This window comes from Gobio gobio (genome assembly GCF_949357685.1).
Source record: "Gobio gobio genome assembly, chromosome: 4".
NCBI lineage: Eukaryota > Metazoa > Chordata > Actinopteri > Cypriniformes > Gobionidae > Gobio > Gobio gobio.
Window position 1 is genome coordinate 40,128,879 of NC_137100.1, and position 25,157 is coordinate 40,154,035.

Here is a 25,157-nt window from a genome sequence, read left to right on the forward strand (position 1 = left end):
AAAAAAGGCTCCTGTTTTAAACGCTTTTACAAAAGGATCTGGTGGCACCATTGTATAATGGTAATACCGTTCTTTGTGCTATAGTAGGCCTACTGAATGGTATTCATTTCTCATGGTATTTCTAAGGTAATCTAAGGAACTACCATGGCACACAACAAATATGTTTTTTTCTTAAAAATATAGTATTTTTTATTATTTCATTGTAAATGACAAAGTAACAATAACCAGTCACCATTGTTGAGATATTAAAAAAATATTTGGCTACAGGACAAATACAAATTGAATTGTCTGCAGCATACTTTTAAAATCTATAAAATAGTTATTCAACTAACGTTAAGTGGTACAAATAGTGTTCTAGCAGGTGATGCTGTTGGCAAAGGCCGCTGGGTGTTTGGAGCAGCATGACGCTGACTCAGCGTCCTCTTCTGGTTCAGTAAAAATCAAACACTTGCCTTCTTTCTTTCTGACCCTTCAACTGCACAAGCTAAACCTGAATTGGCCTGGACTTAAACTGGGCCAGCAGATTAAAGCCGTGGCTTCGTCAGAATATGACAGAGTGAGCCTTTACTCTGTACAGCTGCACTCAACTCTAATCCTATTTTGGGATTATTCTCATGAATGTACATGCATATCAATTTATATTCAATCCTTAAAGGTTTTAGCCTTTGCCTTCATATTTTATACATACGTAATTTGAAAAAATTTATATATATATCTTTGATAAATTCAAATATTTGGCCTTTTACAGTTATATTAAAATGTTTTACAACCATTTTATATTAAAAGTTTTATTCAGTGTTATGCTAATAAATGTGCAATATTTACCCTTGGATGTTTAGCCTAATGTTTAGATGTGTATATTTTAATTTTTATTGAAATTTCCATCCATTTGGATTGTTTTAACAAACAAATTATATAGCCTATTTGTCATATTTATCAGTTAAACAAAAAGAGATTTATGCAATTGTACTAATAACCCCAATGTGTAATTTAAATACACAGTTTAATATATTTATCTATGTATTTTATGTAAATCTCATACATTTTAAACTGTGTTCATACTTTTTAACTGACAAAATGTAATTGTTTTAAATTTAACAATTTTAAGATGATTCTTAGAACTTAGAATAAATGTGTTTGGAAATATGATTGTTTACATGAAATCAAATAGATGCAGATACATACAAAAATGATCCCATGATTTATTTTTGAGTGCTAAAATATGTGTCTGCCTTTTTATATTAATATGATATTATCAAATATAACGGTCAAATATAACGTTTTAGATTTTAGTAAGGGCCTTTTAAAAAAAACGAAATATAAAAAAGCAGAAAATCTTTGTCAGGGGAACAAGAACATTTTCATGCAGTAGGACCGAGAGCACTAGGGGAGTGGCTTCTGTTGTCAAGGACAACAACATCAACACATAGCGTGGTGACAACACACGCCCGCACCCTCCCACACACACACACACACACACACACACGCTCACTCACAGAGAGAGCCAACAAATGCGTCTACATGTCTGACATCGATTCCTCTTCCAGTGGACCGAGCCAGACAGCAGCCAATTGAAGAGTGCCTCCCCTGGGCTCGAGCACTGCTCAGAGAGCCCCTGATTCCACGAGGGAACCGCAGACACTGGCAGGAGGAGTGGAGGAGGTGGAGGAAAGGGGAGGAGGGACACCGGTTAACAGACTAAAGCCCTCTCTGTTTCTCTCTCTCTCTCTTTCATTCCCTCCGAGTTAGGAGAGACAACTCTAGGAACTGCATGCTGTAATCACATTGCTTCTGTGTAATTTGCTCCTCTCAATTACTTGTCCTTCCTCCTCTTTTTTCTACATTCTGCGGTCTAGAGGAAAGGCACGATTCAAAAGGACTTGAGCGTCTCTTTTGCATCCCCCTCTCTCTGTCTCTCTCTTCCTTTCTCTCTTTCTTTAAATGTAAGTGGAAGGTGGGATTGGAGGGAGTGATTTAGGGAGTGGGGATAAACCGTTGTGACCAGCTGGAGAGATGGGCAAATCCACCAGCAAACTAAAGCCTGAGGTAGTGGAAGAGCTGTGCAGAAAGACCTACTGTGAGTACTGCTATTTAGTCCTTTCTTCCATGTCTTGTGCCATTTTGTGCTGGTTAATTGCATGTTATTTCTAATTTTTTACTTTAAAACCATCTTTTTAAAAATGCAAGTATTGGTGGATCTGCTGATGAAGTTGCATTTGGCTGAAGTATAAGCTTAATACAACTACGCTGTATTGTGAGACTGTACTATTGATTGTTTGTTTACGTGTTTGTATGTCCTACCTTCCTGCTTATGAGCGATTATGTTCATGTCTCTATAAATCGAACAGGATCATCATTTCGTCTCTGGGGTCATTGATTTTCCTCTGTCACTAATCATATAATCATTAAGCGTGTTTTGACTGGCTTGCATCTCTGTTGTGAGAAGATAAGGTGCCTACATGAACAGCTGGCAGCAACTCTCACGTCGAGTCAATATGGTGTGGGGCTAACTGAAAATTGTGTTGCAACAATCCTTCCCTGAGGTGGAGAAAACATATTAGCTTTGTCATTATCACATCAACTGGCTTTGACTTGATTTAGATTACTGAAATGAGATGAGGCTTTGAGACCTTGCTAATGCTGCATATTAATCATAGTGCGAAATAGGTGAAGATAATTTTAGAGGGGAAGGTATAACAGCAACGACATAATTAAGTCTACATGACTGGATTACCAACAACTGTTTTTGTTTTGTTTTAGTGTAAAGTCACGGTCACACTAGACCTTGTGTTCAGTTCATTTGCATTCATACACACAAACAGAGAAGAGCGGCAACACAAGCACATGCAAAGAGGTTTTGATTAGTTAAGGTCACACAAATATACGTTACCATCTACTCCGCTTTCTCACAAGCCTTCAGCTTTGAGGTTTTTGTTCTTTAAATTCAGCCATTCAGTCTGTAAACTTGAATGTTTAAAAGTCAATGAAGCTTGACAGTTTAAAAAAAAAAAGTTTTTTGTGACCCCAAATTTAAGCAACATATAAAAGTTCAAACCTGGTGAATTGCCATAGTGCAAAGACATTTGACCAGTAGAGAATCTAAATGTCACAGATTGACCTCCTGGCTCAATACAAGCAATACAAATTTCATAGCTGCATGCTTTGCATTGTTAATGGTAAGTGTTGTAGATATATATTTTATTTATCATGTATTAAAACATCCTATAGTGTCCTCATATCCTATTGTCCATATTTGTTCATAATTTACTTGGCTTAAAGGGATAGTTCACCCAAAAATGAAAATTGGTGCGTCTCAATCGGCTCCCTAGCTCAGTAGTCAGGGCACTGATCAGGGAGTCAGCCCATTGACTTATGTCCTGATCAGTGCCCTGACTACTGAGCTAGGGAGCCTATTGAGACGCACCCAATGTTATCCTCATTTACTCACATGTCATTCCATATTATCTTTTGTGGAACATAAAATATATTTGGAGGTCAGTCGGTTAAGTTACCAACAAAATATATTTTGTGTTCCGCAGAAGAAAGAAAATAAAGATTTAGAACAACGTGAGGGTGAGTAAATTATGAGAGAATTTTCATTTTGGAGGGAAGTATCAAGAACCTGAATTGATAAATGATATATGTTATTAATTGTAACAAACCTTCTTTCAATACAGTGATGTCATTCAGCAGTTAGTAAGAAACTGGTGCTAAAGAAATGAATGACACTCTAGGCCTACCATTTAACATTTTCAGTTCCCTTGGACATTGTCAAAGATCCATTTGCTACAAGTATAGGTAACTTGGTTAAAATTCTACCAAGTTCTCCTTTAAACTTGAATGGAATTTAAGCACATTCCCAGCGGTATTGAACCGTGTTTAATGAGCATCTTCAGAGGTCGGATTTGTGCGCAACGGGGGGTAAAGCAGGGCTGTCAGGAAATAATTTCCTGCTCCTTCGCTGTAGGGTTAGTGTGGGAGCAATGCACAAATCTAACAGGCTTTCAATAAAAACCATGTCTGCAATAGAAGCCAAGCATCAAAGACTCATGTCAGTCACTATTCAGACAACAAGTGTTTTAATGCACTAGTCATGTAAGTGACCTGAAGATGTTTTTTTTTAGAATGATTGAAAGCACCCTGGTCTAGCTGAGATCCATTTAATTCCTCTTGCTTATTTCTATGCTATGGGCTAGTGTGGTCATTGCTATCGAAATTTAGAACAATTGGCATTAATGTTTTACTCTAAAGACTTTGATTTTATGGATGTCATCCTAATATCACACCACAGATTTCAAAGTGGAAAGAGACAAGAAAGAGACACGTAACTCCAACCCAGTTCTTCCTCAGCACAGTCTTTCAGTGTTCTATAATGAGACGCTGAACAGGATGACCTATCATCAAAGTCAATTCAATGTGAATTGATGTCCACATCTTATTTTCCCTCCTTAATGCAAGATGATGCATTTATGAATACAACAGTAAGGCAGGGACTTGATTTTGGAATTCATTATATAGGATAAGATGGCGGTTAAACACGAGACTTTGCCAGATCATTTGCCAAAACAATAGCCAGTAGCCTGGATTGCCCAAGTCATGTCAGCAGAAAAGAAAAGTTGTCTTTTTACATTTTGATTAAAGATAACAAGGAGAAAACTCTTAGGTTCTGTAGAAAAAAAAAGTGCACTGGTGATTTGCCCTTATTGTATAAGACCAGGAATATGCAATAAAAAAAAGTAAATAGGGTCAGTATTTCATGTTGAGTTTAAAGTCAGCGTGACATGGAATTGGATCTGTTTTCTAAATGCATGTTATTGATCTTATTGTGAAGGATTCATCCATGTGTTTCTATTATTATTATTAAATGTCATGACTCTGCAGAATTTTCTCTGGTGATGTATGCTGGACTCCAATCATTTACTCTGCTTAAACCCCGCCCTTTCTTAAAACGGACTGCAAGCTCGCATTCAGATCTGCCTCCATCTATTCAAAAACCCATGGATAGAACCAAGTCCCTGCCGTTCATTTTTCTTTTTTGATAATCTGTTCACTTGCGTTTATGTCACAACACGAAAGAGCTTTTGCGACCCGCTACATTGCGACTTTAGGCAGAGATAAAGTTCTTTGCTCTCCAGTCATTACAGTAAACAATGTACAATACATACATCATGGAGCAAGCCTTTCTTACAAATACCAGTTATTTGAGTAGAGTGCATGAAGCATTTCAATATTTGCACTGCAGTAACAGCTTTATGTAGGCCTACATGCACAATAACAAGCAAGCAATCTGTAATCAAACATTAATCTTTTTCCCTCTCTTCTCTTTCTCCTTATCTTCTCGCGTTCTTTTTCAGTTTTCTCCACTCTAGTCCTCTCTCGTCTTTTCTCTTTCAGCCTGGTTGCAGCTTGTCTCTTCTCATTCTCTTTGCCTAGTGTCTACACTGTCTGTTCCACTCACCTCTCAATCTTTGTGTCATCACCACTGGTTTCACATAAGCTGTGTTCAGCTTCTCTCGTCCAGAAATGTAACCTTTGGGCTTTCTGGATTGATTCACTTAGTAGCGGACCAACAGCCGCCTGTTTTCGCTCCGCAAGCTGTCTGTAATATCATAATGTTTTGCTCAGATTGTTTTTTTGTGTGTGTCATTACTTCACACACACTATTTTCTTCATTCTGTTCTTCATTTTCTACAGTCACCATGACGATGAGCTGAAACCATTGTTCCATTTAAAGAGTGCTAGTATGTCTTCCACTGCTCCGATGAGTAGAAATAGGATGATAGATCCCCTCCTTGCTAGACTTCATATTATTTCCACCTGCTCTGCAAATGATATAGTCATTGGACTATAGTAATTGACTTCTATGAGCCTCTGATTCAGAGTGCTTTCCACAGTGTATGTTGTCCCATGACGTGTGTATAGCATTAAAGGGATAGTTCACCCAAAAATGAAAATTCTATCCTCGTTTAGTCACGCTCAAGTTGTTCCAAACCTGTATGAATTTGGAATAATGTTTATAACCAAGCAGATCTCGGCAGCCATTTACTACCATAGTGGATGGAAAATACTATGGTAGTCAATGGCTGCCAAGATCTGCTTGGTTACAAACATTATTCCAAATATCTTCCTTTGTAGAATAAAGAAACTCATACAGGTTTGGAACAATAAATGACCGAATTTTCATTTTTGGGTGATCTATCCCTTTAAGGCCTTTTCCCACCAAGACAAATATTTAGTGCAATAAACATTTTAGTGTGTATATTAATCCTGTTCGCAAGCCGTTGGTATGACAGGTTTTTTTTCCACAATAAAGGGTTCTAATCGCTTTTCCATCGTACTGTGAAGAATAACCTATAAACTGAACAATAAATAAGATTTCTGCTTTTATTACATGCCAGAGCTGCTGCAGTGACTTGGTGGCACTCATGAACGGCCTATTTTACTAAGTGACAGTGAATAGAAGAGGAAAAATCCAGACAGTCTATTGTCTCTGTACTCTTTTATTGGGTGTTGTTTAATAAACACATGAATACAATAATCTGAAATACTGTATGACTTCCTTGAAAATTGGATGTCAGAAACTAAATGTTGCACAGCAATTTGTGTATTGGAGGAGTAACCATTGTATTTCTGCTTTTAAGCTTCACCTATTGTCAAGGAGTACATTTGCATTCAGACAATCTTCTGTTTGTTTGTTTTTACACATTGTGAACAGACAAATCGCATGGAAAAATTTTAACAAATTTTAATGCCAAACACTATTAGAGGTGCATATATGTCGGATTATTCCTTTATTGCCCCATGCTGTTCCCTCTGTACATTGAGTGTGTACATGTGTATGGGTGTTTCTATATTCGTGCATCCAAAGAAGGCATCCGAAGATCCAGAAAGAGACAGACAGGATAACCCAGCAGTGGTGGTGATGGCAACCGGTCAGTCTCCTTCCCTGCCTTCACATCGAGTTTATGTCCACAAATAGGCTTAATCAAATATAACAGTGGTTGGCCCAGGAGAGGCAATACAGGTTATGGCGTTTTGTGGAGGGAGATTTACAGGGAGTCTGCTTCACAGAATGTGGCCCACACAGGCAGCCTGGCTGGGGATGTCCTCTGATTCACATAATCAGCAATGCACTGCACTTTCATGAGATGTTTTTAATGGACTGACTTCTTTTTTAGTGTATACTACTCACTTTAGCCGCAAACATTGGGACTATTGTATGCAAGCCCAATGGCACAGATATCACTAACTTTACCCCTTAGTCCTTGCACTCTTTTGTTAGCTGTGACTGTGTCATAATTCTTGTTGGTGCTGCATTGAGGAGAGAAATGCTGCTGTTGTTATATTGCAGCCTGTTTTGAAGGTATTGTGTTCATGATCTTTCGCAGCTTTTGGGATTTTTACTTCAACCTGGTACTGCTTGAGTCCCTTTGGTGGGCCTGTAGCAGTTTGAAAGGTGTAGCAAATGTTGGGCAATTTTCTGTTTGATTTTACGGGTGACTACAGGTGGAGCAGTCGTCCTGTCCAGAAGCTGCATGATCACGTTAGGACTGAATTGTTGTTTCTGCTTTGAGTGGAAAAAAGTAATTCATCATCATCATCATCGTCATCATCATCATCATCATCATCATCATCATCATCATCATCATCATCATCATCATCATCATCTTCCGCTTATCCGGGGCCTGGTTGCGGGGGCAACAGTCTTAGCAGAGACGCCCAGACTTCCCTCTCCCTAGCCACTTCCTCCAGCTCTTCCAGGGGGACCCCGAGGCGTTCCCCAGGCCAGCCGGGAGACATAATCCCTGGGGCCTCCTCCCGGTGGGACGTGCCCGGAACACCTCCCTGGGAAGGCGTCCAGGAGGCATCCGAAATAGATGCCCGAGCCACTTCAGCTGGCTCCAGAGGTGGACAAAGTACACAACTTCATTACTCGAGTGAAAGTAAAAGTACTACTGGTCAAATATTACTCTGTTAAGTGAAAGTTGTTAAAAACTATTTTTACTTAAGTAAAAGTACAGAAGTACTTGCTTTTAAAAGTACTTAAGTATCAAAGTAAATTTCCCTTTTTTATGTCAATGCATTATTTTATTATTGTTGTATAAATGCACGCTATGCCATGGTGGTTTAAGCCAGTCTGTGATGCTCCATCCGACATGCTAGCTTTTTACAAAGCTGCTGTCACTTTAAGGCAGAATGCACAAATCCTACACACTGATACACATCCGATATTACCCCAACTGTTTACGTTCACTTAAGACATAATCAACTTTGTTTACGTGAATACTTTCCAAAATGAAACATTTACGAACACATTTACATTTTGCAAAAAAAAAAACACTTTTACAGAAGAAGAAAAATCATCCACTGACTTGCAAAGCTGCTACAGAAACGACTTTTGACTTTGAGGACCTTGATAGAAATGTAGTGGAGTAAAAAGTACGATATTTGTCTTTCAAATGTAGTGAAGTTAAAGTAAAAGTTTCCCTAAAAAATAATACTTCAGTAAAGTACTGATACTCAAAAAGTGTACTTAAGTACAGTACTCAAGTAAATGTACTTCGTTACTGTCCACCTCTGGCTGGCTCCTCTCGATGTGGAGGAGCAACGGCTCTACTCTGAGCTCCTCCCGAGTGACCGATCTCTAAGGGAGTGCCCAGCCACCCTACGGAGAAAGCTCATTTCGGCCGCCTGTATCCGGGATCTTGTCCTTTCGGTCATGACCCACAGCTCATGACCATAGGTGAGAGTAGGAACGTAGATTGACCGGTTAATCGAGAGCTTCGCCGTACAGCTCAGCTCCTTCTTCACCGCGACAGACCGGTACATCGACCGCATTACTGCAGAAGCTGCACCGATCCTTCTGTCAATCTCCCGTTCCATCCTTCCCTCACTCGTGAACAAGACCCCAAGATACTTGAACTCCTCCACTTGAGGCAGGAACTCTCCACCAACCTGAAGTGGGCAAGCCACCCTTTTCCGACTGAGGGTGTCTTGCCCACTTCAGGTTGGTGGATTAAATTAAAAGTCATTAATTTAATTAATTTAAAAAATGCATTAATTAATTTGCTTCATGGTGTATCTGGGGCTGTATGTCTTATGTGAGAAGGTAGGAATTTAAAAAGGAAATTAGTGAAGACAGACCAGCCTTGAGCTTTTCCATGAAAAAGGAGACCTAAACTAAATGCCTATAGGGAGATGGCTGTGGTAATTGGTAAATACACTCACAATCTCTTGATTCTTATAACAAAGACTAGTTTACAACAAAAAAAAACATTTACTAAGAGCAGATAGGAGCAAGACAACAAATACACAAACAAAATAAATGTCTATGAACGGACTGAATCCAGTGGTATTCTGGCTTCAGGGTTACAATAGATTTTTTTATTGTTTTTGAAATAAGTCTCTTATCCTCAACAAGGGTGCATTTATTTGATAAAATATGATATAATTTAATATTATTAATTATATAAAGTAATATTAATTAACTACATGTACTTACAAGTTTAGGGTTAATTAATTATGCTATAGTAAGTTTATGTAGTAATGTGTATGTCACCTTAAAATAAAGTGTTACCTTTTTAAAATGTAATTTTAAAATTCGCTGATGTGATGGCAAAGCTGAATTTTCAGCAGCCATTACTAAAATATAGTTACAAAAATAGTTATACTGTAATAAGTCTTTACTGTCACTTTTGATCAATTTAATGCATCCTTGCTGATAAAAGAAAAAAAATGTATTTGACCCCAAACTTTTAGACGATATTAATTGAAAAGGAAATATCAAGAAGCCAAAAAAAAAAAGAAAAAAAGATGCATGTGTTGCTACTGTAATGGTCCAGGTAGTTAGCGGAATGATACAATTTGTGTTCAGAATTGGGACTGGTGTTTTGGCATGTATGTGGATTAGTATATATTCGTATATATGATCAAAAAACACCCCAGAGTCAGAACCTTAAATGCTGGTGTGTCTTGCAATCAATTGAGTTATAAATGAGACATATGGCTCCCAAGGCTCCAGATTGTTCATTATTCTTTGCCTGTCTCTGTCTTTTGCTCTTGTCTTGCTCTTTGCTGGTCTTAATTTGCTGCCACGGCCCACTATAGCTGAGTGGAATTGTAGAATGAGAAGTGCTCTTCAGCATGACGGGCAGATTAGATGAGATGTTTTGTGGTTTAAATAGTGATTTGCAGAGTATCTTATATTGAGTATCTTATCAATTCTGTTTTGGATGGAGAAGGATGTTTTTTTCTCTCTCTCTCTCTGTTGTTGTTTCTTGTAGCAGATGGAGAAGTATGTATTGAATGGAGTCATGTTGGATCATGAGCGCTGATGAGACCAACGAGACACACCTGTGTTACCAAGTGCCCTCTGCCCTCTCCTCTGCCTGTCCAGACATCTTTTTGTTATACACTGGTTACATTTATCCTTTAGTAATGTAAATATTTTATTCCTTTATAGATTTATTATAATATTTGCCACTATATTCAGCTAGTGCTCTCACTCCTCAAGGCCTGGTTGTGTCATAGACCTTTTTCAACAAATTTATTTCTCCTCATCCATAATGAAAGAAATGCTGATCCACTTTTAAATATCTTCATTCAATCTTCATTTTTTTTTAAATTTTTTATTATTACTTTTTTTCCCTCTCTACCTTTTGCTCTACTTGGATGCACATCACTAACCTTGGTAATGATTACACTCCTGCTCCAGACAAAGAGCTGTCTGTGTGTGTGTGTGTGTGTGTGTGTGTGTGTGTGTGTGTGTGTGTGTGTGTGTGTGTGTGTGTGTGTGTGTGTGTGTGTGTGTGTGTGTGTGTGTAGGCAGTTGCACACAGTACTCAAGAGTATTAAGATGTAAACAGTGCATTTACACAAATCGCAATGTCCATCTGAGCCAACGGCATATTGATATTATATCAGGTCAGTAAATGCAAAAGTGTTGCATCATCCTCTAGTCTAGTGTATCATCTCACTGGGGCATCTCATGACACGTTGTTCAGAGTTTTAAACATAAGAACTCTGTGCCTACGAAGTTGCTTTAGATACATTGAGATGCAAAGGCCAAACACATCCGTCTAGTCAGTGTTGGGAAGGTTACTTTGGAAATGTAATACAAATGTTACAGATTACAAGTTACCCTGTTTAAAATGTAATTATTAGAGTAACTATTTCAATTAATTTATTAAAGTAATGTAATTGATTACTTTTGGATTACTTTTCTAAATTTCAAACATTTAAACCAGGTAGGGTTAACTTCTAAAAACAGAGATAGTTATATTTAGTTAATAAATATATAACTATATTTTACATTTCATTTCCTGGTCTTCTCACTGTAGCATTGGATCTGAAAGTGTATGTCTGCTCATGCATATGTATGAGGAATAAATCTTTGTGAAAAAGCTCTCTCTGCGATGGCCCAGGGGCTGTCAAAAATAGTGACAGTGTTGTGACAGACCTGATGTTAGTAGTGTTGACATGGCAGTCTGCCTCTAAGCTGTGAGAGACAGCTACAGCAGTTCTCCTGTCAGGTTTCTACTTTTCCCTGTCTCCTTTCAGCTACTCAGCAGCAATATGATGTTGGTTATCTACTGGAAATACAATGCCAATAATTCACTCATTCCATGATCTATCTGTCTGTCTTACCGTCTTTAAAGAAATGAATACTTTTATTCAGCAATGATGCATTATTCAGCAAAAATTTATATTTCAAATGCTGTTCTTTTGAACTTTTCTATTCATTAAAGAATCCTGAAAAAGTATGACCGTTTTCATAATCAAGCATATGTACATTCCATGCACCATGCCAATAAAGGCTGGTTAAATAATTCACTCTGAGAGTTGTCATCGACATATATTTATGAATTAATAAAGCATTCACACCTCAATATTTGAAACCTTCAAATTAGGCAATGCCAAACCATCATTCAAAGTTTGTCTTGACAAACATTTTTTTTACTAATTAAAAATTACACTTATCGTAGTTCTACAAATTTTTATGAATCTAAAGTATTTTTTTTACTTCTTTGTTTAGCAATAGATGTACAGTACAGATTAAAGTCCTAAACTTTTTTACAGTTTCTTAAGCAAATTTGGTGAATTGTGCTTTTGATAATCAAAACTTGTATAGGAGTTGCTGTGACATTGTGGATTATATAGCTGCAGAGGGAAAAAAATTGTGTTATTATTATTAGGGTTGGGAATCGAAAATCGATTTAACTTAAATTATAATTTTACTTCAGCATTCTGTTACTTACCTCATTTCAAATTCAGAAATTGATTAGGAATTGCATTGTCAATTCAACCCTTAGTGGTTACATTGGACCACCAGCTAGACCAGCACAAACCAGCCTAGACTAGCATGGGATTTTTCAGAAACTTTCATCTAGTTTCTGTAGTTTGAACAAAATCTAACTGTCTTCTTTATTCTGTCTTGTTTTGCAGTCACAGAGAAGGAAGTTCAGCAGTGGTAAGTGTGCTCTTTATGTCCTTTCTGTAAGCATTGCCCTCTCTCACCTTTCCTCATCATGAGTTAAACTGAGAGATAAATCAATCACTCATTTAAAATCTCAACAAAGATTTTTTTTATCCAAATGTAAAAGAACTTTTCATCCTCCTCCATTATTACCAATAGTGCACGGGATTGTTTTCTCATCCATACTGAGTTCATAGTTCTGACATGGGCAGAAAATGCTGCAGAGAGATCTGCTTTAGTAGATTGGTTTCATTGGACAGACTGCTTATTTTGCTTGTTACGTGGATTATTGACAAATATAAGTGTCCATGATAAAGATTTTTTTAATGTAAATAAAATGTTGTGGGGTGTAACCATCGAGTAATAAGAATAAAATAATAATACTATTTCCTTACTCCTTAAATACATGTAAATTAATTTGGATCTATTAATTATGCATTCATAAATGTAATTGTTTAGGAGGATCCGCACCACGTGCCAAAAGAGCACTTTATTTTATTTTAAAGAGCACCTATCATGGCATTTAAAATGTTCCAAATATTGTTTTAGAAGTCCCCAACAACAGTTTTGCATGCATGCAATGCCAAAAAAGACTTTAGTTTTCTTATAATATGCATTTATTTTTACCTGTTTTGACAGCGATTCTCAAATGATTCCTTTAGTGATTCACTTTTCAAAACCCCGCCTTTACGTGACGCTAATCTGCGGTGATTGGTCAGATGACCCAGTCAGTTGTGATTGGTATAGTCTGTGCAGATATTCTCGGAAACGGAACGCCCATCAAAGTCTTATAATGACAGTAATTTGTTAAGATGTGTCAGGAGTTATGAATATGAAAACCGCGTCGGTACTGTTTGATTGTAATATGAGCCTCAGCTGATCTCATTCATAAAAAAACTCCTCACGAAGACTCGCGACAAATCAACATCCCTCAGGGCTTTTAGTTCAAAAGTGTGCAGATGAGGAGACATATTGATAGATTCTCATATGTCTGTGTCAAATTTCTAAACAGAGGAGTATTTTTTATTCAATACTTCCTCAAAATGGGCAGAAATAGCCTAATCATGAGCGATTGAGTCTCTTATGTGTTGTTTTCAATTCATACTGGCAGCCGGAGGGCGCTCTGTGCACATGTAATCCATATATGGTACAGACAGACGAAGAAGATACCATGTGCCATAATAAAAGTCCATAATAAAAGCTTCCTGAGATCGCGAAACATACATTTGACGACTAATAATAAACACTCAATCGCGACGATGTATGGTTTGTCTTCAAGCCACTTAGTCTTCAAATGCTCATCCTTGGGCAGATGAAAGAAGTTTGCTTTTGAGTCGCACTTCAGAACACAGGGTCTCGTCGCCATGATGTTTTCTAGTTTTCACTGGCGTCTTGGAGCGCAATAAGTGGGCGTATCGTATTCAAATAACTTGACAAGTTGACGTCATCTAGTCAGAGAAAAAGCTTCGGTCTTCTAACGATTCTTAAAAATGACTCCGAGTCGACTCTTACTTTTGAAAGAAAATAACTATATATACGGTGCACTGTCATATTTCAAGCTATCACAGGATGTTTTTGTTCACTTAGATCTATGTTACACACTACATGAAAGGTACATTTCAAAATTCCATGATAGGTGCTCTTTAAAAGACTTATTGACCTTATTCATACCTATTTGACCATATATGAATTGCATTTTAGTGTATTTTGACAAAAAGATAAAGAAATGGGACACATCATTGAAACCATGGGACACTTTCTGACAGCAAAACAATGACCGTACCTCTCCTCTTTACTACTATTACTGACTCATCTTGAAAATGTCTGCCACCAAGGAAGAGGATGTTGTAAAGTACCACATCATTGTAGATATTCAGTGCACAAATTCTCCATAAATTCTTAACTTCACATGCCAACATCTATACTCCTCCTGGCTGCTCTATTCCTCTCATGGCAGATGGGGAATGGTTGACTCTAGGCAGGGTGCCCAGTAGGGAAAGAGAGAAGGATCAAGAGAGGGAGAGAGAGCGAAAGAGCAAGAAAAGAACTAAAATCATGAAACAAAGAAGTGAGATTAACAATCCAGATAGAGGCAGTCTACAGTACGCAGGGTATTGGAAAACAGTTTTCTGCTTTTTTGATGACATTTCAAAGGTGGGCCAATCTTCTGTGACTGTTCAAAAAGCCTTGTATTTTATGTGTTTATCTAGAGCAAGCCAATAGACACGCTACCTTTTACTTCTTGTCTGATTCTTATACTCACAGCTGATGTACTGCACTGTACTTTATACACTGGCATCTCACTAGAGACAGCTCTGTTAAAGTCTTGTGTGAAATGTCTTGTGTTGAAGCTGATCAGATCGCTAAGCAGCAAGCCTAGACATGCCAGGCAGTCATGCACACAAACACATGCACACACACAGCTCAAGGTGCGCATCACTTTATTCTTCTATATCTCTGATGATATAGAAGTATGTTTGTTGATACCAGAAGTAGACTTGCCTTTGAGCTATCTGTAGGCTATCGAGTCCCTTGAGCCTTACAAATGCAATTTCAAAGTATTCCTGGGGAAATGTATCATCAGTCTCACATCTTTTCTGTTCCCTTGTTTAGCACTAGATGTACAGTACAGCAATTTTAAAGCATTTAAAACATGTTTTACAGTTTATCAAGCTGATTGAGTGAATTGTGCTTTTGATAATCAAAACTTATATAGGAGTTATTGTGAAATGAAGAGTTTTGTGTATTATAGCTGCATTGTTGATTTTGTGTCTTTCCGATTATATTAATTTGTAGTAGATATTTGAATCTAGCGGGTCATTTTCAGGATAAATTTGAGTTATAATTATGGTTGGGAATCGAGAATTGGAATCGAATAGTTGTTATGAAATTTAAATTTCCATTCCTCTTTTCGATTTCATTGTGTACATTTTTATATGACTTTAAAACATTCAAGCACAAGAAGACCCGTCTGCACAAAACGTTTCTGCGTACAGTAAGACGCCTCCCATACTGTATAGTACGTGATAATGAACTGAGCTCTCTTCCCCGTCTTTTTGCACTCGAACGAACAAATGCACACAAAAATATGTCAAGACATCCTCGTAAACAGTTGACAAAGAAACGCATGTGTAACAATATATTGGATCCGTGCAGCTCTTAAAGTGACGGCAGCCTAATATACTTGCTGCCGTCTCTATAATAATGTTAATCAAACAACAAAAGACAAAAAGAAAATTCACTCGATGTTCTTGACCTGAATAACTTTTGTAACTATATTTGTAATATATAAGTATATATAAATGCAGCATTATTTTACATTTTATTACAGTTTCTATTCCTGAATACCTGAAAATCTTAAAACACTATTTATTTCAATTGTATCTTTGTATTTTTTTATTTTTTTATCTTTGTTTTTGATAATTTGTTCTTTTTCAATTACTGTGTTTACTTGTATTTGCAGGGTACATTGCACACAGTTTCTGCCAATCTCATGTTAATTTTGAGTACCTATAGCGTAGTATTGCATCCTTCAGATCTCCAAAGAGTCTTTAGTGCAGTGGGCGGAGCTAAAGAGTCATGAGCGCGCACGCACATAATACATCATGGCATTATCCCTGGATAACTTTCGACTTACTATACGTTTGTTTTGTTTAAATTATATGCACTTAGATTGCCAACAAAACACAGACATTTGATGCAGTTTCACTCACCGCCTGTGGTTTCAACTCATGACTGGGAACAAACAAACACACTTGCAGGACTGCTCCGGAAAAAAAAACTGCATCCACTGTTCCCTTAACGCTGGGTTATATTTGGGAAGCTGAACAAAGTTATCTTTCCCTCACAACCAAAAACACACTTCTTTTTTTTGACGTTGTTGATTTTGTGGTCTAAAAACAAAGCGACAGCTCGGCTTCCGTAACACGAACGAAGCTCGTTGATGGACGTGCGCTTGCTCTCGCTCTGGTTGATGTGCACACGCGCTCATCCAAGAGAAGTTTCCATACAAGCAATTCCGCCCTTTATCAAGGGCCATACTCAAATAAAACCTGTTGGCCATGTTTAGCATGAGAATCCAACTCTTTAACAGTGTAAATAAGTCAGAATGCATGAAATAGCATTAGACACCCTGTCATCCTGAAGACATTTATTTTATGATAATGACTGACTAACTGCACATTATCTCTCTTATTACGTGGCTAGCAAGTAAATCACTGTACATTTAAATAGTGATTTGAGTTTAGATTGTTAGAAAGTGAGCGTGGAGGGAGACATGATATTGTGTAAGAGATTTGGTTCCAGAGGCAACAGTCAGATAAACAATTTAGTGGTCATTACACGAAAAATTTCACCAGAGAATGCTGCAGTTGTGAAGTACATCAGAATGAAGTACTCAAGAGGTGAAAAAGGTGTTCAATAAACATAATTATTAGGTCTGAAAGGTTTATGTGACTGTATAACAGTGGTATGATGGCATATATCCCCATCTGAATTTAAAAGATTTTCTTGAGCAATTTATTTTTGATCATTTAAAGCATTAAATTGTGCTGCACATATGTTGTGACAGGATTCAGTCATCAAGCTGCTGTAAATTAGCATAATGTGAAAAATCTCTCTTTGAAAGTCCCTCTGAGGAGGTAATGAACAGTTAGCTAATGAAGTGTTTTTAACCGCAACATATGCTGGAGATTTTTATAATGAATCTGAGGGCCATTTTGTACAATGATTTCATGTGTTCATAGAAAATTTTCATTGTGGGCCAGTGTTTTTAAAAAAATTGTTTGCATTATACACGCTAGTACCAATATTATATAGAATATTTCAGGTCAGTTAACAGATCTTGCAACTAGCAAGTTTGGGCCACAAATACTGAGAGCGATTCCTAGAATGAGGTCTAAAATGCAGAATCCAAACTGATCTTCCTGGAAATTAATTTGCAATTGAAGACTGACCTGACCTGTAATATCCTGGGCAACCATTTCACCCTTTGCACTAAATTGCTCGGAAATGATCCCCAATGATAGCACTCAGATTTTTCAGGGATCAATTAGCATACAGAAAATGAGCAGCGCTGAAGTGTTGTTTTTGAAAATTACAGGATACAGTGACAGAGGTTCAATTTGTCCTGACCACATGTTCAATTTGCCCTAATCACATGTTCTGTAACACAGCAGTGCGTTTGGGTGCTATCAGTTTATCTTCCCAGGAGGAAGAAGTCTGAGTTTTGTCTTTGGGTTGTAATTTTTTTTTACACATCTCTTTTACACGTGTTCAGAAGTCAGTAAGATTTATTTGATCCTTTATTTGGTTTTCTATTTTAATATTTACCTATTTTTTCCTGTATTGGCAAAGCTGAATTAAAGTTTCACATGATCCTTCAGAAATCATTCTTTTAAGCTGATAAAAAAAAAAACATTATCACAGTTAAAAATGTTTTTTTTTTTTTTTAAATTGAATGTGCCCTTGCAGAATGAAAGTATCAATTTCTTAGAAAAAAACAGTCTCTCTCTCTCTTTTTCAATCCTTCCTCCCCACTCTTCCTATCCTGTTTCATTTTCCTGTCCATGTGGCAGGTATAAGGGTTTTATTAAAGACTGTCCCAGTGGTCAGTTGGACGCAGCTGGCTTTCAGAAGATCTACAAGCAATTCTTCCCTTTCGGCGACCCCACAAAGTTTGCCACCTTTGTCTTCAACGTCTTTGATGAGAACAAGGTAACAAGAGTGTGAAAAAAGGAAAAGTCAATAAAAGATAAGCACGGTTATATTAGCCTTCTGGGGCTTTTTAAAGTTGCAGTTTAACAATAAATGTTTTGATATGAAGTGTTTTGAATCATCATCTTAACTGAGTTGGAAAATGATCACCACTATAATCTCTGCCTGAAGAGCTGTTTGGCTAAACAGCTAAAAGCGTGTAATTCACTTTAATTTACTCAGCGACAGGGACATTATGTTTCCATTTTAGTCGTAGAAATGCTGCTTCAACAGATCTGTGGTAGAACAATTTGCTTTCTGTGTCTGAGCAAAATGATGATGCATTTAGGAGCTTTATAGAGAACATTACCCACAAGAAAGAAAGAAGTGTGTTTGTGTGTATCCTTAAGGCATTCCCTACATTGTGGTCCCCAAGATGTCCCCATAAGGATAGTAAAACCAGATTTTTCTTTTTTGGTCCCCTGTAATTCATGCTAAATGTTTTTATTTTATTTGTATTTTTTTCATGTAAAACGTGAGGATTGTGTTTATGGTTAGGCTTATGGGATAGTGCAGAAATATGCAGTTTGTACAGTATAAATATCATTGTCTATGGAAAGTCCCCATGAAACTTGGAAACCCAACGTGTGTGTGTGTGTGTGTGTGTGTGTGTGTGTTTTCATGTTTTTCTATCCCGGTGGGGACTTCAACCTGAATGCTCCTTGACTAATGGGGACTTTAATTGAGGTCCCCACGAGGAAACAAGTTTATAAATCATACAGAATTATTATTATTATTATTATAATATATATATTTTTTGAAAATATAAAAATGCTGAAAGTTTCCTGATGGTAGGTTTAGGGGTAGGGTTAGTGTAAGGGGGTAGAATACAGTTTGTATTGTATAAACTGAAACACCGTTACATCTATGGAGAGTCCCCACAAAGATAGTGAACCAGACGTGTTTGAAGGTGTGTGTTTGAGTGAGTGAGACTGCACTACCAATGTCCCTGTAGAATTCTCAGACGTTTCTAGATTTTCAGTGGCACTACAATCACATCTTTAGACACAGATCAGAATCACTGTCAAAATGACATTGCCGATATGTGAAACCTTCTGTAAAATGGTTGTGAACACAGGTAACATAACAGCCTTCCCTGCTGCTATACTGTATTTAACTGCAGTGTGTTGTTTACTGTGTCACTCTGTAGTTGTTTGCCATCCCAGGTGTGAGGCTGTAACAAAGCTGTATAAAATCAAACCTTTGTGTCAGCCCTTTTAGACTCATTTTTACAATTCACCTACCAGTTATCATGCTGTTTTTCTGTTGTGTATCCAAAGGATGGACGCATTGAGTTCTCAGAATTTATTCAAGCTCTGTCTGTCACATCCAGAGGGACACTGGATGAAAAACTCAGATGTAAGACCAGAATTTCTTTATAAATCTCATAATGTCAGCAGTAACTCGATGCTTTCTTGTTTCTGCTCCAGATATGTGTTCATTTATCTGCAGAAGAAGTCTCGGGGAGTGGCATTTCATTGTCTTCTATTAAGACAGCTCTTATCCAAACTGAATGCACTACTAGATGATGTGAACAAGTCTGCCACTCCATTTTTATTTATCATCTTGACTAATGAAAAGATGGTCATGTCAAAATAATAAATAGAAAAGTCTAGCATTAGTTTTCTAATGAGAAGATACACTGTTATTCTCAGCTCTTTTGAAGATGTTTCAGATAGAGAGAGAGAGAGTTTTATTAATGTACTTGTTTGTTATTGCTGTCACAGGGGCCTTTAAACTTTACGATCTTGATAATGATGGCTACATAACCCGAGATGAGATGCTGAACATCGTGGACGCCATATACCAGATGGTGGTGAGTCATATGCTTCTCACTGAACCATAACTTTCTATTTCTATTGAGTAAATGAAAGGGCTTTCTTGGAAGGCCAACATGGTGTTTATTGTAAAGCCTAAACTCTAAAAATGGATTATGAGCATTTGATTGATAAAGAGACTCCAGGGTCTACCTTTGCAAATACTGGCTTCCAGGAAGCTTTATAGCATTGTGTGCTTTTTTTGATCTCACAAGAAGTTTTCATGCTGTTCTGATCATATGCAGTTGGCAAAGATGCTCATTCATCTGTGCTGTAAAATGAATCCCAGTTATTACAATTACCATTTATTATTTGTATACCATATTGAACATATCAGATTTGGCTTTTTTTTTTAAAAGTGAGAATGCGTTTGTCTGCAATTTTCTATCAAATGAATGTGTGTAACCCATATTGTGTGTGTGTGTGTGTGTGTGTGTGTGTGTGTGTGTGTGTGTGTGTGTGTGTGTGTGTGTGTGTGTGTGTGTGTGTGTGTTTGTGTAAAAAAAACTGGTGCAGAAACTAATTAACAACCATGGAAACTAAGGATAACTGGGAATTCAGGCACATGTTACAACAACATGGTTTTTCAGATGAACTAATAATTAACAGTACTTTTAAAGTATTTATTAAGTAGTATTTTTTAAATATAAATTAACAAATTGTTCATTGATAGTTCCTGATATCAAATACATAAAATAATTTTATAGAACCTTATTGTAAAAACCATTTACGTACAGCATGAACACTGCATTTTAGATTTGGCCAAGTATTGTGTTTTGCCCTTGAATGCCACTGAATTGACACAATTCACCATATTTTAACTGCTGGAATCTCGCATTGATTTTTTTTTTTCTTTTTAAATCCCATTCAATTCAATCAAATACATGCGGTCAGCTTATATTAACTGCCGTGTTCTTTTTGTTCAATTGGTTGGCAACAATTTTTTATCTATATAAACAAATACTATATAGTTCTCTTTATTTTCCACATAAAGAGATTAATGGGTAACAGATTATTTGTTTCTGACTGGGGTTGTTTCTTATCCTGCTGTGAAAGGCCATGTGTAGAATGTGTCCGAGAAATGTCCGTCTTGTTTATGTCTTGCAGGGGAACACAGTGGAGTTACCTGAGGAGGAAAACACACCAGAGAAAAGAGTCGACCGCATCTTTGCTATGATGGATAAGGTTAATGCTGTATTTATTTACTGTGTATTTATTGTCTTCCACTGCCTTATTTCTCCTGTGGTGCACAGCATTACATGTATAGTTGTCTATTTAAAATAAAACGTGGAAAATGTACCCCGGTTGATATTGAATTGCACTCTCTGATCATTTCAGTCATTGTCTATCAATCCAATCCCATGACTTCTTACGACTAAGTATTCATAGCTATAGGTTTCATACAATGGCTCATTTTTGCTGTGATTGTCAGGAGAGCTGTCCTTTGTCAGGCACTAGAAACACAGATGGTACGCCACATGAAAGACGCAAAATTGAAGCTCTAGAGGCTCTCAGAAAGCTTTGATAAAAGAACCTTTGAAAGAACATGGAGCTCTTGAGAGAAAAAAGACATCTGAATACATTATTTTAAAAAAATGTCTCTACCTGATTCCCTGCATATGTTTGCCCACCAACTGTAAGCATTTAATACCTAATATGTGTGGCTGAAAACAGTGATGTGACTTATGACTAACAGTCTTCCTTTTGTCAAAAGAATGCAGATGGGATGCTGACTCTGCAGGAGTTTCAGGAGGGCTCCAAGGCGGACCCCTCTATTGTACAGGCACTCTCCCTTTATGACGGCCTGGTGTAGGCCCATCTAAAAGTGGCGTTCAGTGAGTCCCATTTCATATTTTCCCAATTGCTGATGAACACAGTGTTATTTTAATATTATTTATATACTATAGTTTTTATTAATTAGCTTTTATTTGTATATTTTCATTAATTTTAGTTTAATTTGTTTTTGTATGAATAGAAATACCCTGCCTGGCCAAAAAAAAAAAAAAAATCGCTATTTGGATTTAAATTGGCAAATGCTTAAGAGTCTATGATTGGTTGATTATTGCAGTGATTATTTTGTTTCTAGCATGTTTTATGTTTAGCAACAGTTCTTCTAACCATAACTGATGGAGTGTGTAGCTTTTCATTTCTTGAACAACCATGTAGGAAGACACATCATGACCTGGATCAGAATGTCAAGATTCATCAGGCTCAAGTTGGAAAAGAATGGTTGGGAGGGAGCATAAACAATCATTTTCACATATGAATTGGCAGTCCAGACCTTAAATTCATTGAAAGTCTTTGGGATGTGTTGGAGGAGACTTTACAGAGTGCTTGACTCTTGCATTGTCAATACAAGATCTGGACCAAAAATGTATGCACATCTTGATGGAAATAAATGCTGTGATTTCCATCAAGAGGTGCATCAATACTCCAGCATATCCCAAAGACTTTCAATGAATTTAAGGTCTGGACTCAGAGGTGCCAATTCATGTGTGAAAATGATCCTTCATGCTCCCTCCCAACCATTCTTTCACAGTTTGAGCCTGATGAATCTTGACATTGTCATCCTGGAATATGGCTATATACTGTGTCTTCCTACATGGTTATTTAAAGGTGCCATAGAATGAAACTTTCACTTTTGTAGCTTTTTTTGCATTTAATTAGTTTCTGAAAATCTGAAAAGAAAACATGCAGCCAGTTTGTTATAAACTGTCTGAGTTTGAAAATGTGTCATTCGGTGACCTGTTTCAATTTGTTGCCGGTTTTGACATAACTAGCTAGTTATTTGAATATGACCGCCCCCAAGCAACATACGAAGTCCACCCTCTTCCCCTCAGCCCGTTTTGTACACAGATAGCGAAGCGGCTAACTTTACAAAGAAGCGATCCTGGCATGCAACCTGCTCTGTGTTAAAGACGAGACTAAAATGTAGTTAAAAAAAAAAAACTTCACTCTTTGGTTTTGTCAGGGGAAAAAAGATGAGCGTTTGAGCGTTCCTGCTTGCAGTTGCCAGATTTCAGTAATTTAAATCCTCCAATCAGAGCATTTCTGTTAGAAGAACACATGTTCTATTGAGTACAGGGTCTCTGCGGAACAAAAGTGGGCGTTTCTAAATTTGTGGGTGTTTTCAAACTGATGGGTGTTTATAAACCATGGAATGAAAATGATCCCCTTCACCCGACCCCACCCCTAAACCCTACCCACACTGTGACGTGGGCAAATCAGGTAACGCAGTGAAAAACGCCCCTCTGTTTATGGCCTTGCCCACTGATCTAGTAACTCCTATTACTATCCTGCAGAGACCTATACTTGATTCTATCCAGTGTTCGGTTTTACTTAAACCATGCGCACGCAAGCTCTATATCTCTTGCGCGGATGCTCTGAAAACACCAATAAACAAGTAAGCTGCATTTCAGCAATCTCCATTTGACATGTAACATGCTAGAAACAAAATAATCACTGCAATAATGATCCAATCATTGACTCTTAAGGATTTGCCTATTTAAAAAAAAAATAATTTTAAATTAAAACTTTTTTTTTTTGGCCAAGCAGTGTTTTTATATTTCGCTTTAATATTTTTTTTTAAAGAAATTTAAGTTAATTTTTTTTCATATTTTATTTTATTTCAGCTTAATTTTTAATAGATTTAGTTTTAGCTGAAAATAACACTGGCACGCATCTTTAAAGTTCTTAATGTGTGTAAAGTTCTTCTTACTCTTCAGTGCAAATTGAAAAAAATACACTTGGCAAAGAAAAAATTGTACTGTAGAATGTTAAGCCTGATCGACTCTTTTTAATGTTCTGATGGACGCTAAGGCCTTTGACAGTTGCATCTGTTTGAAAGAACTAATTAAATTAACGGTACTTTTTGCAATTCATTGATCATTTACCCACTCTGTGTAAATGTAAAGTTTCTGTCTTTCATTCCTATCTAGATAATCAATACAATACATTTATGTCATTCTGCTGGCACTGTGAGAAGAAAGCTGACCTGTCACTAATCTCTTTGGCCTGCCAACACGAAGGTGCATTGTGGGCGCTGCTCTTGAGAGGGGATCAGCTGTCAATCACTCATCTCCGCCGTCACTGGCAAACCAAAAGCCGCTCAAGACAATGTGAACCCTTCCAGAACTCATTTGGGAAGAATGATGTACAATAAATGAGGTCTGATGGGTTCAGTGCCCTTTTTGTAAAGAAAGAGACACTCATACGGAGAGTGACTTTGAGGGCATTCACATCAGTGTTATTAAATGTATAACTCAAACGTCCTTAACACCAATGAATGAGTTCCTTATGTTGCTGTGGTCTTTGTCATAAGTGATAGGGTGGACCTCGCTGGATTTTAGTCTAGCCTTCACCACTACATGATGAACGAAGATGAAGCTGCACCGCTCCACGGAGCTTCAGCCAGCACTGGCATTGAACAACATGCTATCAGTCGTATTTATTTAAATAACCTGTAAACAATAAACAAAATCTGATCATTAGTCCTTAACTCTGACAGCTGTATGAAATTCTGACAGCCATGATGTATTATATCAACCTGTATCTACTGTCATGCTTGACCCACAGGCAGTCTCACTGTACAACTTGTGATATAGAATGCAACTTTTCTACAGTATTGCATATGACTGTTGTGATGGTGTGAGAGTACATGTGATACATTGAACACAGGCACACGTGCTCTTTTCAGACCGCTATTGTGTTGCACCTTTAGCTCGTTTGAAAGAATGAGATTCATGTGGTATCAATAGCATAGCATTCAGCAGCACTACACATGCCCACAGTTTTCGAAGGTCTGCACAGTGTTGGTATATTTCGATTTCTGGTAATGTTAACGGTGTGAAATGAACAACCTTCATGTATTTTTTTTTAAAGGTCAACTTTTCATCTTTCTAATATGGTCATTTGAAAATGTTACAAGGTCTGTCTGCTCTCCACTTACAAAATGCACTGCTGAGTTTGTTGCAATATCACACAGACACTGTAGTAGATGAATTATTTTGGAGTAATGTTAATGAAATATAATGTTAAAGGGTCTCTTTAAATAAATTTTTTTTTAGAAAATGTCTTGCGGGGTCTTATTGTTCTGCAAGAAGACATTTCAC

The 25,157-nt window shown here is 37.2% G+C and overlaps 1 protein-coding gene across 1 annotated transcript; it reads left to right on the plus strand.

Annotated features, from left to right (window-relative positions):
- Positions 1–1,494: 1,494 nt before the first annotated feature.
- Positions 1,495–25,112, plus strand: ncs1a (neuronal calcium sensor 1a). The gene is made up of 9 exons (XM_079815374.1): positions 1,495–1,795; positions 1,949–2,077; positions 12,445–12,469; positions 18,052–18,190; positions 19,510–19,588; positions 19,957–20,045; positions 21,154–21,231; positions 21,761–21,881; positions 23,985–25,112. The coding sequence occupies exons 2-8, from the start codon at positions 2,014–2,016 to the stop codon at positions 21,857–21,859; spliced, it is 573 nt and encodes a 190-aa protein (XP_079671500.1). The 5' UTR covers positions 1,495–1,795; positions 1,949–2,013; the 3' UTR covers positions 21,860–21,881; positions 23,985–25,112.
- Positions 25,113–25,157: the final 45 nt, after the last annotated feature.

Bases quoted from the DNA above. Each gene is read 5' to 3' on its own strand.
- ncs1a (XM_079815374.1), top strand. From the start codon at position 2,014: ATGGGCAAATCCACCAGCAAACTAAAGCCTGAGGTAGTGGAAGAGCTG. The intron at 2,078-12,444 runs GTGAGTACTGCT...CTTGTTTTGCAG, and splicing joins GCTGTGCAGAAAGACCTACT to TCACAGAGAAGGAAGTTCAG. The intron at 21,232-21,760 runs GTTAATGCTGTA...TTTTGTCAAAAG, and splicing joins TCTTTGCTATGATGGATAAG to AATGCAGATGGGATGCTGAC.